At 43.0% G+C, this 19,255-nt stretch overlaps 2 protein-coding genes across 3 annotated transcripts in view; one reads left to right on the plus strand and one right to left on the minus strand.

Moving 5' to 3' along the window:
• The window catches only part of SYCP3 (synaptonemal complex protein 3), a 91,860-nt gene extending 76,224 nt beyond the window's left edge, over positions 1-15,636 (plus strand). The window contains exons 7-8 of one of the 2 annotated variants that reach the window (XM_040344296.1): positions 15,049-15,153; positions 15,305-15,636. In XM_040344296.1, the coding sequence (XP_040200230.1) occupies positions 15,049-15,153; positions 15,305-15,358 (159 nt within the window). In that variant the 3' untranslated portion in view covers positions 15,359-15,636. Of the gene's footprint in view, positions 1-15,048; positions 15,198-15,304 lie in introns of those variants that run through there. The other variant, XM_040344295.1, reaches the window with a different exon arrangement.
• CHPT1 (choline phosphotransferase 1) overlaps positions 15,220-19,255 on the minus strand; it is a 64,804-nt gene continuing 60,768 nt past the window's right edge. The window contains exons 8-9 of the mRNA XM_040344294.1: positions 17,910-18,020; positions 15,220-15,384 (exon numbers count right to left, since the gene is read on the minus strand). Coding sequence (XP_040200228.1) covers positions 15,340-15,384; positions 17,910-18,020 — 156 coding nt within the window. The 3' untranslated portion in view covers positions 15,220-15,339. The remainder of the gene's footprint in view (positions 15,385-17,909; positions 18,021-19,255) is intronic.

Here is a 19,255-nt window from a genome sequence, read left to right on the forward strand (position 1 = left end):
CAGCCTTTAAAAAAAATGGAGATCCTCCCACCAGGACAAGAAACACATTGCCACATCAGAGCTAAAAGGTTGTCTTCCAGGCCCACAATTTTTATCGTTTTGTCCATCTGGAGGAACTGGCTTTATGTTGGGAGTGGCTCTATCTCTTAAGCATGTAGCAGAGTTCCTCATCTAACTTGCCTGTTGTTGTGTGCTGTGGGATCCCTCCTAGTGAGGGGGCAGAAAGAGACCTGTTACCTTCTCTGTGCCCGGTGAAGGTCTATACCGTGGATGGTTCTATTCTGTGGCTGATCATTCCATGCGCCCAGGTGGTGGCATGGGGGAGGATCGTTTCCCCCTCCTGGTTGTTTAGGATCGGAAGATGATATTTCTGGTAGGAGTGACATCATTGGATAGAAGAAGATCCTGGACTGCCACACTCCTTAAAACGATGTCTTTATTGTACAAATAAAATCCAAAAAACAACAGTCAAAGCGCAGTGAACAACAGGAAAAAGGTGGCTGACATGTTTCACATCATGTGACGCTTACTCATAGGTAGTGATGGACGAACATGTGATGGGGCGGTTCGCGAACGCTAACCGCAAACTTTCTCAAATGTCCGTGAACCACAAGTTTGCGGCGGGCCCCATTGACTTTAATGGCAAGCGAACCTGCAGGTCATATTTGCAGCCACAAAATACTTACTAGCTGTGCACAAATAGTCCCACAACATGGATACGGACCTACCAGAAGTATTAAGCAAAAAATCAGATACAGAAGTGTCGGCCATTACAGGCCCCAAAAATTAGCCCACAGGCGTTCACCTGACAGCAAACAACTTTGTATTCTGTGGCTGGAGGTACATTAACCACTTCAGCCCCGGACCATTTTGCTGGTCAATGACCAGGCCACTTTTTGCGATTCGGCACTGCGTCGCTTTAACCGACAATTGCGCGGTCGTGCAAAGTGGCTTCCAAACAAAATTGGCATCCTTTTTTTCCCACAAATAGAGCTTTCTTTTGGTGGTATTTGATCACCTCAGCGGTTTTTATTTTTTGCGCTATAAACAAAAATAGAGCCACAATTTTGAAAAAAAATGAATATTTTTTACTTTTTGCTGTAATAAATATTCCCCAAAAATATATAAAAAAATAAATTTTCCTCAGTTTAAGCCGATACGTAGTCTTCTACATATTTTTCGTAAAAAAAATCGCAATAAGCGTTTATTAACGCTCACCGCACGACTATTTATGTCCACAGAATGGCACGTACAGGCAGAAGGACGTATATATAAGTCCTTGCCTTCTAGCGGGTGGGGGGTCCGATCGGGACCCCCTCCGCTGCGTGCGGCGGGCGGATTGCCTCGGGGAGCGATCCGTGACGACGGCGCGGCTATTCGTTTATAGCCGCTCCCCGGAGCTGAAGAACGGGGAGAGCCGTATGTAAACACGGCTTCCCCGTGCTTCACTGTGGCGGCGTATCGATCGAGTGATCCTTTTTATAAGGGAGACTCGATCGATGACATCAGTCCTACAGCCACACCCCCCTACAGTTGTAAACACACACTAGGTGAACCCTAACTCCTACAGCGCCCCCTGTGGTTAACTCCCAAACTGCAACTGTCATTTTCACAATAAACAATGCAATTTAAATGCATTTTTTGCTGTGAAAATTACATGGTCCCAAAAATGTGTCAAAATTTCCGAAGTGTCCGCCATAATGTCGCAGTCACGAAAAAAATCGCTGATCGCCGCCAATAGTAGTAAAAAAAAAATAATTCATAAAAATGCATGATAAATGATAAACGCTTATTGCGATTTTTTTTACCAAAAATAGGTAGAAGAATACGTATCGGCCTAAACTGAGGATTTTTTTTTTTATATATATATATATATGTTTTTGGGGGATATTTATTATAGCAAAAAGTAAAAAACATTGCATTTTTTTCAAAATTGTCACTCTATTTTTGTTTAAAAAAAAATAAAAACCGCAAAGGTGATCAAATACCACCAAAAGAAAGCTCTATTTGTGGGGAAAAAAGGACGCCAATTTTGTTTGGGAGCCACGTCGCACGACCGCGCAATTGTCTGTTAAAGCGACGCAGTGCCGAATCGCAAAACCTGGCCCGGGGCTTAAGTGGTTAATTGGTTTGCGCAAAAGTTATAGCGTCTACAAAATAGGGGATAAATTTATGGCATTTTTATAAAAAAAATGTTTTACTAGTAATGGCGGCGATCTGCGATTTTTATCGGTACTGTAACCTTATGGCGGACACTTTTGACACATTTTTGAGACCATTGGTATTTTTATAGCGATCAGTGCTATAAAAATTCATTGATTACTGTAAAAATGTCACTGGCAGGGAAGGGGTTAACACCAAGGGGTTAATTATGTTCCCTATAGTGTGTTCTAACTGAAGGGGGGGTGAGACTGACTAGGGGAAATGACAGATCACTGTTCATACATTGTATGAACATGCGATCATTCATTTCTCCGCCTCAAAGGACCGGGAGCTGTGTGTTTCTGTAATGAGCGATCGCACATCGGCACCAGGGGCGAGCAGGGGGCGCGCCCGCGCTCCTAGTGACTGAAATGCAAATCAGGTTATATTCCGTGATTTTGCGCAGTCGAGCTGACCTGCCGCCGTAAAACTACGGTGGGCGGTCGGCAAGAGGTTAAGCTATTCACCGTATACAGAAGTAAGTACCGGCCAGTAAAGGCCCCAAAAATTAGCCCACAGGCGTTCACCTGACAGCAAACAACTTTGTATTCTGTGGCTGGTGGTACATTAGGCATTCACCGGATACAGAAGTAAGTGCTGGCTAGTACAGGCCCCAAAAATTAGCCCACAGGCGTTCACCTGAATTTGAATCAAACATGGTCTACTGGTCACATGTGTTGAATTCTTCCGAGATTCATGCCTCATTCATTTTGAGAAATGTGAGGTAGTCAACACTGTTGTGAGCTAGGCGAGTGCGCTTATCGGTCACAACCCCCCCTGTTGCGCTGAACGTCCTTTCGGACAGGACACTGGACGAGGGGCAAGCCAACAGTTCCATTGCAAATTGTGCAAGCTCTGGCCAGAGGTCAAGCCTGCCCACCCAGTAGTCCAGGGGTTCATCACTTCTCAGTGCGTCCGCATCGGCCGTTAACCCGAAGTAGTCGGACACCTGTCGGTCTAGGCGTTCCCTGATGCTGGATCTGGAGGACAGCTGTCGATGGGTCGGCTGAAAGAATGATCTAATATCATTAGTGACCAACACATCTTCAGACCGCCCTCTTCTTGCAGGCGCTGTTGGATTGGTAACCGCAACTGTTTCTTTGTGAGTGGAACTTCTTCTGCCAGCGCACGCAAAAGCAGAATGCAGCATTTCTCGAAACAAGGCCTGGAAGTGCTGCATTCTGATAGCCTTCTGTGATAGTAACATTTCCGCCATGTTTTGTTTATGCCAGGGGTTTAAGTACGTTGCCACCCAGTACTGGTCCTTGCTCTTTATGCTTTTTATACGGGGGTCCCTCTAAAAACACTGGAGCATGAAGGCCCCCATTTGCACTAAACTGGAAGCGGTGTAGTGGCCTGGCCCCTGCTCATCATCCAGGATAATGTCGTCCTCGTTCTCCTCCCCCCTATCCACAGACAACACCAGGGATCCCAGAAAGGTTTAAAGCATGCTCTTCTTGCTTCTCCTCATTCGCCCGGCACCATCCTCCTCTGACTCCTCTTCAGACTCCCGTTGTTGACTTGTCTCAGGTGGAGTAGCCCCCCTGGGAATTCATCCAGCATTGCGACTTCCTCATCTTCCTGCTCCTGCTCCTTGACGGCTTGATCAATGACGCACGCAATGCACACTCCAGAAAGAAGGTTTAAGGTACGATGTCATTGATGGCGCCCTGGCTGCAGTTTGGTGATCTCATCAAACGGCCCCAAAAGTCTGCATGAGTCACGCATGGCGTGGTGAAAAAAAAACAAGCTCCCCAGAACCTGTCCTGCCGCAGAGTTCGTACAGGTAGTCGTTAGGCTGCTCCAGCAGAAACGTGCAGTTATCAAGCATATACAAGGTTGAGTTCTATCGCGTCGGGCAGTCACAAATAAGACGTCTGACGGGCAGGTTGTGTCGCGGCTGAATGTCAGCAAGGTGAGCCATGGCCGTGTAAGATCTTCTGAAATGGGCCGAGATTTTCCTGGCCTGCCGCAAGACGTCCTGGACCCCAGGGTATTTGCCAACGAATCGCTGCACGACCAAGTTCAGAACGTGTGCCATCCATGGCACGTGTGTAATTTTGCAGTTTCAGCGCGCTCAGCAGATTGGCACCGTTGTCGCACACCACTTTACCAACTGTCAAATCGAGCAGTGTTAGCCACTGATCTGCCTGTGAACGCAAAGCTGAAAGGAGCGCAGGACCAGTGTGGCTCTTGTCTTCCAGGCACAACAGACGCAGCACAGCATTGCAACGTCTCACCTGGCATGTCGAATAGGTTCTGGGGATCTTGGGCGGGCGCAGCGGAAGAGACGGTAGAATTGAAAAAGGAGGAGTCAGCCGAGGAGGAGAGGGAGGATGGAGGAGGAGAAGAATAGGCAGGCCTGCATGCAATCCGTGGCAGTAAAACCAAATCTACATGGGTGCCACGGGTTACATGCTTGACGGCCGTCAGAAGGTTCACCCAGTGGGCAGTAAAAGTTATATACCTTCCCTGCCCGTGTTTGCTAGACCACGTGTCTGTGGTCAGATGTATCTTGGCACCGACACTGTGTGCCAGAGATACATTCACTTGCCGCTGAACATGGCCATATAGCTCTGAGATGCCCTTCTGAGAGAAATATTTCCTTTCTGGGACCTTCCATTGTGGTGTTCCAATGGCCACAAATTTTAAAAGGCCTCCGACTCCAGCAGTTTATATGGCAGTAGTTGGCGGGCTATCAGTTCCGACAAGCCAGCGGTCAACCGTTGGGCAAGAGGGTTATCTGGCGTCATCGTTTTTTTACGATCGAACATTTGGGCCACGGAAGCCTGTCTTTTTGCAGAAATGGAAGGTGGAATGGAGGACAATTGTGAGGATAGAGGAGAAGAGGCTGGACGGTGAGAGCCTGGAGTGTGGCTTTGTGGGTTCTGATGGCGTTTCTCCCACTGGGCTCGGTGATGGGAGGCCAGGTGCCTTCTTAAGGCGGTCGTCCCTAGGTGAGTGTTGGGCTTACCGCGACTTATTCGTTGACGGCAAAGGCTGCAGATGGCAACACTATTGTCAGCAGCGGACACGTTAAAAAAAGCCCACACTGCAGAGCCATGGGCCAGCATCCTGGGATGTGACCGAACATGGTTGATGGCTCGCTCCTGATACATTAGCAGTCAGGTTTGTCCCTCCTGTGCAATGTAAGATTGGCCTGCTTCTCCTCCCTATCTGCTGGTCCATCTCTCCCTCTGAATTCCCCTCCTCTTCCTCTCTTGTGGGCACCAACATGACGTCTGTAAACCTCCCTGGGCTGATCTGGGTACTGTCGTCAGACTGCTGAGTGGCGGCTGTTGCTACCTCCTCTTCCTGATCCAATGCCACGAATGACTGCGCATCGGAAATGTCTTCTGATGGATCGGCAAAATAATTCCTGTGACTCAAGCGGGGGTCATATGGTGGTGGTGGTGTTGGTGGTGAGCCACTCAACCAAGTCTGGTGCATAATTTGAAGTAATCGAACGCACCTTGTGCCACTTCCCACTTTGGCTCCGGCCTGGTGCTCCTGCCCTACCCCTACGACCCCTGCGGAAGGGCCTGCCTCTTCCTCTGCCTGTCATTTTTTAAATGACCCTGTGACAAAAGTCTCTATAGAAGCGCAGGATATGTGGAAGAAGGTATATAACACCCCTCTTCAATCTGTCGTTTTGGGGGGCCACTGGTTTTTCACACCAGTTATAAAACTTGCACACCAAACAATAGTACACCTATACCAGTCCCTGTCAGGTGACGATTTGTGTCACCACAGTCTGTCCCTGCTGCGCACACAGCAACCTGTCCCTACACTGACAAAAAGTATTTAAGTGTATTACACCCCTATATACTGAGTGCACACCAAACAATCCCTACTCATAGGAGTGACATCATCCCAGGGCACTGGTTTCCCCTCTGTGACAGATGGAAGCTGAAGAGTGAAGGCCTGGGTGGTGTCATATTCGGGTGTCACAGCAGAGGCTGCAGGATCACCTTGAGGAAGGAGGGAGCATTTGGCTATGGGTCTTCCTTCCAATCGAAAGCTCTGGTGGAAGCAGGCACCAGCACCTCGCAGGTAAGCGATAATGCTGGTTTCTGTGCTGCTGTGTATCCTGTGTTGTTTTACTAGTGGTTGGTTTGAAGGGGTCACCTGGGTGTGGAACTTTGCTGGTCAGACACTGTTAGGCTGCCTTTGTAATTCACTTATGGTTGGTGCAGATTCTTGTCCCTGTAGACATCTGGTTATTGGGTCCTTTTGCTGGTTTGTTTCAAACTAAGGGCCAGAGAAGGATAAGTGTACTACTCCTAAAAAGAAAATGCCCAGGGTGCATAGTTAAATTAAGATCCAATTATTCTAAACTGCTCCGACACTTGTATTGGAGATTTGCTTAAAGAATCAGCCGCAGTATGCACCAAATTTCTGACATTGGTCAAAGAATTGGCATCCACATTTCATACCTTCCAATCCTTTTTCTCTGATATGCATGGCTCAGCAAACCCAGCCAGTCAGTCTGCTAGCAGTGCACATTCCTTCCAATCTGGTGCCATTTGGTTTGGGACAGAACTTCCAGGGGAAAGAGGTCAGGTCAGTTGTATTTGATATTAACTAAGAAAAAGTCCAATTGTCAAGACATGGTCAAATGTATCAGGGGTTGCAAAAGAAAAAAATCCAGAGTTTTTCCAGTGCAAAACGTTTATCTGATTGCTTCTATCTTTTATTTTTTTTGATCCTTAAAGAGTGGTCTGATTCAGAAAAGTAAACTTTTTCTCCAACAGTATCAAAGGGAGATTTCAATTTATTTGACGAAGATCCTAGCCTAGACTGGAATATAAGCATCCATGGCAGGATGCCCCTTTATCTGAAATTTAAAAAAAGAAAATGGCTCTTGCCTTTGAGGACATGGGGCTACTAAAAGATTCTATGGATAGAAAGAGAAGATGTTCTTCTTAAATGGGCCTAGAAGTGCAACAAGAAAAAAACTGAAGTTGGCTTTGGCCACTACCTGTGTTGCAAGAGATCTGCAGCTTTAGCTGTCACAATTGTAGGCTTGTTTGATGGCTGGAGAACCTACAGAGCAACTGCTAGAATCTCTTCCTATGCTATTCAAAACATGTACATATATTGCAGATGCTTCTGCAGAATCAGATGTCAGCAAGAGTTTCTGCCCTTAGTTGCTGCGGCAAGAAGAGCACAGTAGCTTAAGATCTGGTGTAGGGGTTGCATCCTCTTAACTGTGGCTGTGTAGTGTGCCATTTTTGGGGTATTTGCTTTTCGGTCCGGAGCTAGAAGAAGCCCTTCACAAGAAGATTTTTTTGTGGCCAAAAGTTTCAATCTCAAGAGAATAAAGGTGCTAAACCAAAAAAGCACTGGACAGGCCACAAAGGTAAAGGGAAGGAGGGCATTCTTTTTAACCCCCCTCAGTGTTGCCAACCTACCAGATTGAAATTTACTGGCACGACACCTGAAATTTACTGGCGCAGCCACATTTTTACTGGCATTTCACAAACGTTACTAAATTAAATTTGTAGGTGCAAATTTCAGTATTTAGGCTACAAACAAATACGCTAGGCAAATAACAATGTGATTTAAGGTAGATCTTAAGGTAAAAAAACATTTGTGTTATTTTCGATATAATAAGGGCAAATTATCTAGTCACATCACCCCCTGCCTCCATCCCCCTCTGCAGTTACACAATCTCGCCCTGCCTCCAATTTCCCCCATGCCCCCTGCCTCCATCCCCCTCTGCGGTGCCACCAACAACTCCTGTCTCCATCCCCCACCCTCTGTGGTGCCACCATCCCCCTCTGTGGTGCCACCAACACCCCCTGCCTCCAAATCACCCCCTGCCACTAACACCCTCTGCCTCCAATCTCCCCCTGCCTCCATCCCCCTTTGCAGTGCCACCGCAGCCACCATCACCCCCTGCCTCCAATCACCCCCTGCCCCAAATCTCCATGCGCAGTTCCAAGCCAAACCAATCTCAGCTATTTTTACTGACACATTCCCGCAACCACAGACATTTACGAACGGGGGGAAAAAGTTCCTGTTTTTACGAACTGTCCGTAAAAATACAGACGGTTGGCAACACTGACCCCCCTGATCAGACCACCAAGTCCCAATGACAGGATGCAACCTGTGGGAGGAAGATTAAGTGGTTTCCTTCCACAGTGACAAACTTATTCTTAAGATTATAAAAGATGAATACATTTTAGAGTTCAACAGTAAGTGGCCAAAGAGATTGTTGGTAACAAAGCTACCCAAAGATTTTTAGAAGGCCAGAACGCTAACTCTTCCTATGGGGGAGTTTGTGGGTTTTAGTCCCTGTCCTAAAACAAGGGAGACGGTTTTATTTACGCGTTTTTGGGTCAAAAAGTCATCAGGAAAATGTTGATTGAATTTTCAAGCTCAAACCTTGAAACAAAGCAATAGGATACAACAAATTCTGTATGGAATCCATCTTTTCTGGGAAAAATATTCTACAACAAGATTGCTTAATGGTGACCTTGGATTTAAAGGATGTGTATCTTCAAATGCTGGTCAGGGAAAGCTCTCAAAAATTTCTGCGGCTGGCTGTTGATATAGAGGAAGTGGTTTATCGTTAACAATGCAGGGCTCTACTGTTAGGGTTTTCTTCAACTCCAGGATTTTTTTTCCAAAGTGCTAGCAGAGGCCCTAGCTCATCTGAGGCTGCATTTGATTACAATCTTTCCTTACCTCTACAACCTCATGTTAAAGCGGAGTTCCACCCTAAAAATGAACTTTCTATTAACAATTTTTTTATAATTTTTTTACTCACTTCTATCTGGCTGTTACTAGGCACATTTCGTAATCTGCCTATTTCCTGGTCCTAGGTGTTTCAACTTCCTGTCCTAAGACCCCATTGCCTCTTGGGAAATGAGGACACTCATTTCCCAGGAGTCTCTGGGCATTACTGTGCCTAAAAATCGCCCAGTATGCACCTCTCCCTGAAAACCAGAAAGAAAAAGGAACTGGGATTAACATGTCCAAACATATGATGGATATGGCCACAACATGAGCTGAAGGATATAAGGTAAATGTTTGCAATGATTTCTGGAATGATTGGGGGGCTATTAATATTTAATAATACTAGTTTTAGGGACTATTTAATGTGATTTATTTTAGCTTGCAAAAAAAATAATTATGCCCGGAACCCCGCTTAACAGCCACTTTGAAAGAATAACCACAGATAAATATTTTTCAGACTTTACAGTGGTTGAAAGACTTGGGATGGTTAATAAATTTAGAGAAATCGAATCTCCAGCCTTCCTGAGCAATTTATTTTCTGGGTTAAAAAATGTATTCTTAAGAGAAAATTTTTCTCCCAGAGGAATGGGTAAAAAAGATCTGCACATACAGTATATGGCTCATCTTCAGTGTAACCAATCGATTCCAATTATGGGGTTGATTTACTAAAACTGGAGTGAACAAATTCTGGTGCAGCTGTGTAGCTAATCAGCTTCTAACTTTAGCGTGTTCAATAAATTTTGACAAAAAACCTGGAAGCTGACTGTCTTCCATGCAGAGCAGCACCAGATTTTTCACTCTCCAGTTTTAGTAAATGAACCCTTCTGTCAGCACTCAGTCTTATGACATGCTCAATTCTTGCAGTCCAGTGGGAAATTTTCCACCTAAGACCCTGCCAGGGATTTCTCCTCCAAGTTTGTAAGGGAAACTTACAATCTCTAGACAATCATGCTTATATTCTAAGGAGGGTCTAGCAAACACTCTGGTGTTGGAGAAATAACATTTCGAAAGGTCACTTTTCCTTGGACCAGACCAACAGTGGCAGCTGGTGGATTTTTGCACATAAGGCATTTATGGCGCAGGCAGTGCTTCCCTCTGCGTCTCCTACACCCAGGTCAATAGGATCGATTCTCCTTTCGGCCAGTCAGGAAAGGGGTTAAGACGCGACTTGCATATGCGTTTTCTTTGCTGCGCAAGCTTACAGGGGGAGCCGACGCTTCGTTCCAGTCTGTCGGAAGTAGCACCTCGTGGATTGGGTCTCCCTGTAGCTGCAGGCATCATCACGGTATAACCCCCTAAATCCGAGGCCGGATACGCTCAACGCCAAGGGGTTAACGGCTTGGAGCGCTCTCCTGGGAGGGGAAGGGCAAGTCTCCCGGAAATGGTTTGTGTGGTTTTGACGGTTATTGGCTATACTCACGCACTGTCAGAGTAAGGAGAGGATTGCTGATAACCAGAAAATCCTGTTTACACTGTGGTTGGACACAGCTGGTCACATGGTAAAGAGCTGCTTTGATCAGCTGTGCCGATGAGCACCACAGGGGGGGCGCGATCAGGGGAGGACATCTTTTGAATATAATGTGGGGGAAAGAGGTTAAACAGGGAGGCAGGAGGTTTCTCCTTAATTGAAGTGCCACATATGACTTTGTCTGGGTAGAAAAGCACCTGAGCTCTCTCTCTGTGATTTATCTGAGAGGAGATTAAAAACATTCAATAGAATTTTTTTTTAATCCCTCAAGAGGTCTCTCAGGAGGAGTGGGCTCTCCATCCAAGAGTTAACTTGACTATAGGGACTTCCAGAAGTGAATCTCTTTGCCTCTTGGATAAACACAAAAACACACCTCTTTCTCTGAATCCAAAACATCCAGCCTTATTTCACTATTTCTAAACATGTTCCTGCAGGAAGAGAAAAGCCTAATCTTAATAGCTCAATATTGGCCAAAGAGGACATGGTTCTCTAGCAGTTGTTCCTCCATACATTCTTCCAGTGGGGTGAGATTCATAATCTCATTGTCCAGTCTTGCATCCTCGGATACGCACTCTAAAATTGGCCACATGGTTACCAAGAAGGAAATCCTGAAGTCTATGGGATTGTCAGATCAGGTAGTGGGCACTCTCCTAGACAGTCACAACTCGGTAACGAGAACGATCTATCAAAATGTTTGACCTAATGCCTGGTGGGTAGGAAACATTTTTCATAGGATACGCCCACTATTCTGGAATTTTTACATGATGGATCCGAGAAGGTTCTGGCTCTGAGTAATCTAAAAGTCCCGATTGCAGCCCTTAGTATTGTTCTCCAGAACTTGCTTCAGATGCAGAAACATGCCAAATGAGAAAAGATGTCCTAGAACCTGGGATTTGTCCCTGGTCCTAAGGAGTATTCATGCAGTCTCCTTTTGTACCATTAGCAGAAGATTCTCTATGGGGGTTATTTACTAAAGGCAAATCCACTTTGCACTACAAGTGCAATGTACACTTAAAATTGCACTGAACATGCACTTGGAAATGTAGTCGCTGTAGATCCGAGGGGGACATGCAAAAAAATTAAAAACATAATTTTAGCTTGCACATGTTTGGATAATAAAATCAGCAGAGCTTCCCCTCATTTCAGATCTACAGCGACTGCACTTTCAAGTGCACTTCGCACTTGTAGTGCAAAGTGGATTTTCCTTTCGTAAATAACCCCCTTTGTCTTTTGACCTTGAAGACAGTTTTTTTGGTGACCATTACCCAACCTGCAGAATTAGTGAAATCCAAGCTCAGTTGGAGAAACATTCCTGAAGGTCCTAGGTATAATTTTGAAAAGAGGCATATTAATTTGCTATTGTCACAAGTGGGTGGGTTCTGGGTGCAATGCTCTGAACCCAACCTTGTTCAAGCCAATTAGAGCCTTAGGCTGTAATCATGCAGCTTGAAAAAAAAATCATACAAACGCCCCTGATGGACCAGCCACTCCTTTCCCCTTTCACATGGAGCGGACTCTGTCAAGCAGATCTGCCTGCTCAGCGGGGGATCTGTCTGATGATCCCCACTGAGCAGGTAGATGACAGGTCTGTGTCCGCTCCTTTGTTGCAGAGCGGACACCGACACAGCCCGCTATTCTCTATGGGGCGGTCGGATGGGAACAGACTGTATGTCGATTTCCATCCGATCTGCTATAGATGGATGGAGAATGGAATCCCCCATCCTTCTGTTTTTAGTGGACTGGATCGGATGCAGGCATGTGTAAACGAACACTCCATTTATATCAGTCTCTCCATAGAGCACAATGGATGGTCAGATTGGGCCCGCCTGAAAAATGGACAGGCAAACTCCATCAGTCTGCTTGTGTGAAAGGGGCCTTATGCCTTAATCACACGGGGCATACAACAGTGTCCCTTTACAGGAACGCACAGGTGTTCCATGCATCTCCGTGCAGGCCATCACTTTGATGTCATTTGGGATGTAGCACCTGCTGTTGCTCCCAATTTTACATTCATGTAGGTCCACATGCATGTCCCTGAGCTCACACTGTCTGGTTTGGGATAGTGTACCCACACCGACACAGATGTCAGATTGGGAACAGCAGTTATGCTTGTGCAGCCGTTGCATCCCCAATTGACATAAATGGGAGTGCCTGTACAGGGATGCATGGAACACCTGTGCATCCCTCTGCAGGTAAACATGGCCCCCCATGGGCATACACTTGTGTATGCCACATGTGAACAATGCTTTAGTAGCAATTTAGCAGGAATTTTATGTTATGTTTATTTATACTATTAATAAATTTAGTGCATTTTTAGCAAAAATATTGATTTGATGAACATTTGTGAAAATATCCTGCTGCCTTAAAAAACAGTAGAACCTTCTTTTTATTCTACTGGCCAAGAACCTACGTGATAGCTTTGGACAGGTTCTCTTTATGGAGACATCAAGGGTTTGACACCCAATGTCTCCCCAAGAAACACAGTCATGTTTTTATTGTTGTCTATGTCCCAACAGGGGAGATTTCCCTTCATTCCCTGTGCTGTTACAAAGTTTTGGACAGGAAATATAAACCGCTTCATTCAATCCAGCAACACCACAAACAGAGATGACTTTTAGTGAATCAATTAACACACTGGGTTCCTCCAAGTACCAAATGCACTTGGTCAGTGGCCTTTATCAAGCCATGGTCAGTTTTTTGTTTCATTAGGGAGGAACTTTAAAGGTGGCTGGGAAAGTATATCAGTTATCTTAGCAATTTACACTAAATAAGTATGTGGAACTCTATTACAAAGCTGAAATGTTGCAGGCATCATTTTCAACTTAAAGGGATAGGTAGCCTACAAAAATATGCTTCGGCATGTAGCCCTCTGCTAGCTGGTTGCTATTTGTTACTGTTTCAGCTTTATAAATCAGTCTACACGTGGCTTAAAAGAGAAGTTTAGGAATCAGAAAAAAATAAATAAAATCATATTCATCTAGATGCGGCAGCACCAATTCCAGCTGCAGATGTCCTCTGCCACCTCTAAGACTGAGAACTGAGCAATCAAATACCACTGATCGCACAGTTCTCAGCCTGTACAGAGACAGTGACTGTCAGTCACTGGCTCTTTGCTCTGCCCCTTACTGGAGCGCCAGGCTGTGAAGGGAGCAGGAGTGGCTGGCTCACTTCAACCTACAACTTAGAAATTGTTATATTCATACATTTTTCAGCCTGAATCATTTGGCAAAATATACTGTATATGAATCAAAATAACAAATATGCATTTGGAAAATATGTTTCATTATTTTAGTCACCCATTAACATATAAAAAGAAAGAAAAGAGGGCAGTACGAGCCATGGTTACTGAAGTGGCATAAACAAATGCAATTGTACTTAAGTCACCAACATTTAAAGTCATTTTATTAAAGATTTATAAAGTACAGCATTTAAAAATAACATGTATTATAGCCATAACAGAACAAATGACCTGTATCATTTATTAAAAATAGATCCCTATGTTCTTTCATTTTAAAGAAAACTGAGCAATATTTTGGATAAATACACGTTTCTATGCACTGCATTTACCTAATTTTTCATTATATATAAAATTGATTATGACCCACATAGTCATCTCAAAAAAAAGATGGTTTTACTGCATAACTAAATGGACTGCCTATTAAAACTTAGACAAATCAACACGGGCTCATGGTTGTAGTGAAGTCTTTTGTAACACGCAAGGTATTAAAGTAAATTTGTAGGCTGTCATTGTTGGATGGCTTCAATTATTTTTTTAAATCACTATCCTGGAACAAGCATGCAGCAAATTAGCATCCTCCTCTTTTTTTGGATCTGCTTTGCTACACATTTTACACCTGTTCCCAAAGACATTTTGTAATTTTAGCCATTTATTGCATTTAATTGGTGAGTAGCAGCATGGTCCAAGGTTACCCCAGACCCATTCCTAGCAGTTATTTTGATCAAAAATATTACCGGCTTTCACAAACGGAATGAACTTTCCAGTTTTTATTCACAAATAAAAAAAAACTTTAAATTATGTCTGCTCTTAAAGTGTTACTAAACCCAGGACCCTGCATTCACTATATCTGGTCTCCCACAGTACACAGAACATGGAAATGCAATTATTTTACTAAATATAAACTGCTAAATACCATTTCTCATCAGCAGTATATAGCAGCCATGCGACGTCTATCGGCGTCTGGTTAAAGCCTTTAGAAATAGTTTTCTTTCTACTCTACTTTCTTTCTATTAGCCTGCAGGACCCCTGACCCTCTGTCTGTACAGTGCTGATTCATCCTGAGAGAAAAAAAAAATCTCAAGCAAAACACACCAAACTGAGCATGGGCAGTTTGTCCCCTAGGTTCTCTTCTATCAGGAGATGGTCAGGGGAATGTGTGGATCATAGAAGACAGGATAAAACAACCTTTTTAAATAATGCAGAGGATTAACCCCTTAGGTTTCACAGCGAGTATAACAAACATGTTTTACTGCTATTCAGACTGATTTTACTGTTGTGGGTTTAGGAAGACTTTAATACTAAACATCTGCATTTGTTAAGGAGTAGCAGCTATAACACCATATGAAGACCGGTGGGAGAATTTAAAAAGTGTATTTAAAAATCTCAATATTTATAGAACATGCATGATTTGGAAAAGAACCAAGAAAACCTTCTATCTGGTGCTCAAAATGAACTTCGAAAAGAAATGGCTTTGTTACAGAAGAAAATTCTTATGGACACTGTAAGTTACATTCTAGTGATTGCATTGTAATGCGAGACATTCAATACAGTTTTTTTTTTTGTTTTGTTTTTTACTTTCAGCTTTATTATCAAAATATATGAGATAAATATAAAAATATTTTAACTTATTTCATTCTTTTTTCTTCTGTCAGCAACAGCAAGAGATGGCAAGTGTTCGAAAGTCGCTTCAGTCAATGTTATTCTGATGGCTCCCTGAAGGAATAACTTCTACCTATTTAAACATATAATTAAAAGATTATCCACCAAAAAGAACACAAATCCCATTTTGACTTCTGATTTTACAAAGTTAAATAAAGTTTGTTTTGTTTTAAAGAAACATGAAATGTTAATATGTAAAACAGTTTTGCTTTGTAGTGTACAGTATGCAATCTAAAACTTGCTAGTGGCAATGAACCAAGTTGTGTCTATGTACATTTACAGGTAAAGTGAGGAAGGGGAATGCAGGGACATTAAGTAAATCATTAAAGCGGATGTTCCGCACAAAAAAAATATTAAAAGCCAGCAGCTACAAATACTGCAGCTGCTGACTTTTAATATTAGGACACTTACCTGTCCTGGAGTCCAGCGGCGTCCGCAGCAGAGGACGAGCGATCGCTGGTCACCCTGCTGCTCCCCCCTCCATCCATGCTGAGGGAACCAGGAAGTGAAGCGCTGTGGCTTCACTGCCCGGTTCCCTACGGCGCATGTGCGAGTCGCGCCGCGCCCGCCGATTGGCTCCCGCTGTGTGCTGGGAGCCGAGTGTTCCCAGCACACAACGGGGGGGGGCGACGGGATGTGACGCAATGCCCGTCTTTTGCCCGTGAATGCCGGACCGGAAGTGGGTGCAAATACCTGTCTTTAGACAGGTATCTGCACCCCCCTCCCCCTGAAAGGTGTCAAATGTGACACCGGAGGGGGGGAGGGTTCCGATCAGCGGGACTTCACTTTAGGGTGGAGAACCGCTTTAAGGCAAACCTAAACTAAATAAGGAAAGCATTGAGTATGGGAGATAAAGGGAGGATTTTACTAACACTGGAGCACACAGAATCTGGTGCAGCTCTGTATAGAAACCAATCAGCTTCTAGGTTTTATTATCAAAGCTTAAATCAAACAAGTGGTAATTAGAAGCCGATTGCTTACTATGCACAGTTGTACCAGATTCTGTGTGCCCCAGTCTTAGTAAATCTCCCTGAAATTGAGTATTAACTTACTTATCGGCTGAAAAAGCAGGCCCCATGAAACTCTGAGTCACATGGCTTGAAGCTGTAATGGCAGTGTACTAAGATGTTGACTTCAGAAAAACGTTTAAAGTAAATAAAGACTTCACTGACGCCAGCTCCCATAATTCACAGCTGGTGCAAGTCACTTGACCTGAACCAAAGTGCCATACAACCTGCTTTGTACAAGTTTATGTTCACTCTATTGCAGCTGCTCTCCATCCCTAATTCTTGTGGGTTTGAGTACAATGGACCCGAGTTTATGACTGCTTTAAGAGTATTTTTCTCACACTCTCCCAGAAAGTTTTTTTTTATATTAAATACATTAGTATACATTTAGATGTGTGAACGTGCAGGACCCACCAAAATAACAGTGGATGTAGAAGTAACCCATGTTTTTTTTTTAAAGTATTTTTGGATATGGAATCTCAGCTGCCAAAAAATGAACAAATGTTTATTGTTATCTCTATCAGCAATGCAGACACTGTATCCCCAGCTATGTGCTATCCTCACAAGCCTGAGAGCCTAAAGATTTTCTACTGCATTTTGCCATATGTATGCATTTTCTGTAATCATTTTTAGAGCTTTTAAAGTAGTTTTCAAAGTATGCTATGTTTAAAACAAAACACAGTTACCTGTACAAAATAAAACATTTTATTAAACTGTATCAATTCAATTTCATTTTTAAAAACAAAACTAAACTAATCAGCTCCACAGAGCACAAATACCACATGGCTTGGTGCTTCACAAGATTATTTCCAGTTTAAGAACACTGTGCAGCTGGATTCTGGCCCAGTGTTATAAGGGTTATTAGGGTACAAGCAAGAAAAAAAAATCACATTGGTCAAGAAGCATGTCTTGGTAATGGTAATTTAAAAACGTTTAAAAAAAAAAACTTGTTACATTTTTTATATTAGGCAATAAATAAAAACAAATTAAAACTAATTTCCTTTTATGGTAAAAATTTGAAAATTTAGAACTGCTCTTATGGAGGAGAAGAAACTTGTAATTGTTAAACAATTAAAAGCTGTTAAATGAAAGAGCAAATCCATTTAGATTCAAAAATAATAAATGGTGTTTATTTTAGTAGGTTAGGTATTTCATTTCTTTTTGGCAGGCCCAGTAAGCTAATCATTAATGTGAAGGAAACCAAATGATGCTTCAGATACAGCACATTACCAAAATTGAAGCAATACTGACAGAGAATACCGCCACTAAAAATATGTTTGGGAAGAGCATTATATTACCCATGTCTTCCTGCAATTCATATAAAAAATAAAAAAAAATAAAAGAAAAGCAGATATTTGTATCATGTACCACTGCTCAAGTATGGAATACAATGGACTTGCTCTTTTTTCAATTACATTTCAATTAAGAAAATGGATTGCCATACAGTTATTCATTAGGCAACCAATGATTTAAGTCTCATTGAGTCCTATTATTTTTATGGTACCCTATAAATATATTTCATTGTTTTCCCCCCTGTTTCTTTTCCTCCATTTGTTTTAGCAGTCAGTCAGTATGATTTTGATTTTTGAACCTGCACAGCAGCTGGGATAGGAGGGATTCTGAAGACAGATATCTGAAGATGTGTTGATATTTGTAGACAAACGCCTATGCAGTATCTTGTCAATTCAAACAACGAAATAACCTAAAAAAATAAAATACATTTAATTAGTCTTATGCCCTTCTGAGTTTAATTTACAGGAATTAAGAATTTCAGTCTTACTGCACTTAAACACTATTCAAGGACAATCTTTAATGCTCTATTCACACCTTGGCATTCCATTTTGCAGGTGGAATTGGCGCGATTCTGCCTGCGATTTCGAAACGCCGCAAATCAGTGGGACGCCCAAAATAAGTTCTTTAACTTCTCTTGGGAGTCCCGCGATTCTGTTTACGCGTTTTTACTGCAATTTCCAGCGATTCCGCTCGCAAAACCGTATGCCAAGGTGTGAATGGAGCCTAATTGTTTGGCCTTCCAGATTATACAGATATAGAGTAATATTGCGCTAACTAATAAAGAAGTGATGAAAAAAAAAAAAAATCAATAAAATGATGAGAAGCTGCTCCATAAGAATGTGACAAATATTCAAGGTAAGATAACGTGTGAATTGTAAAGGTGATATACAGTGAAAGTGAATGAGGAAAGTGAATATTCAAATAAGCATTCAAATAATAAATCAATCTAAATTCCTGCTAAGTGAATGTATAAAAACAAAACAAGTCCAATGGTGTAAATCAATCCTTGAAAGGAGCAGGCAGAGTCCACAACGGACAGGTGGTGGTTCCCAAGAAGTTGTTGAGGTTACAGGCAAGTATATGAGACATCTAAGGTGATAAATCATCCACTTATTGATAAGAATATATACTCTTACCGAACTGGTGGACCCGAGTGTCAGAGACAATGAGTCAGTAAAGCATGGATATCCAAATCGGCAAGTCACCCAAAGGATCCAAGAAGCCCAGTAACTACGGAAATACCTCAGAGGGATCTCGAAGGTGACAACAGGACTGGAAAGCTGATGATGAAATTGGACAGCCAGAAAGACTCACATCTGGGAAGGGTATGTAGAGAAAGAAAAAGGTGCTTCCAAATGGTGCAGGTCAAAAAAGCAGGTTTTTATTTAGAAAACCGACATGCATGAAATAAAATGTGATCACAAATAAAAAGCAATGAATCGAGCTTGGTTGATTTGTATTTAATGCATGTCGGTTTTTTAAATAAAAACATGCTTTTTTGACCTGCACTATTGGAAGCATCTTTTTTTCTCTACATCCCTGATGTGAGTATTTCTGGCTGTCCAATTTCGTCATCAGCTTTCCAGTCCCATTGACACCTACAAAATCCCTCTGAAGTATTTCCAGAGTTACTGGGCTTCTTGG

Source organism: Rana temporaria, chromosome 3, assembly GCF_905171775.1.
Source record: "Rana temporaria chromosome 3, aRanTem1.1, whole genome shotgun sequence".
NCBI lineage: Eukaryota > Metazoa > Chordata > Amphibia > Anura > Ranidae > Rana > Rana temporaria.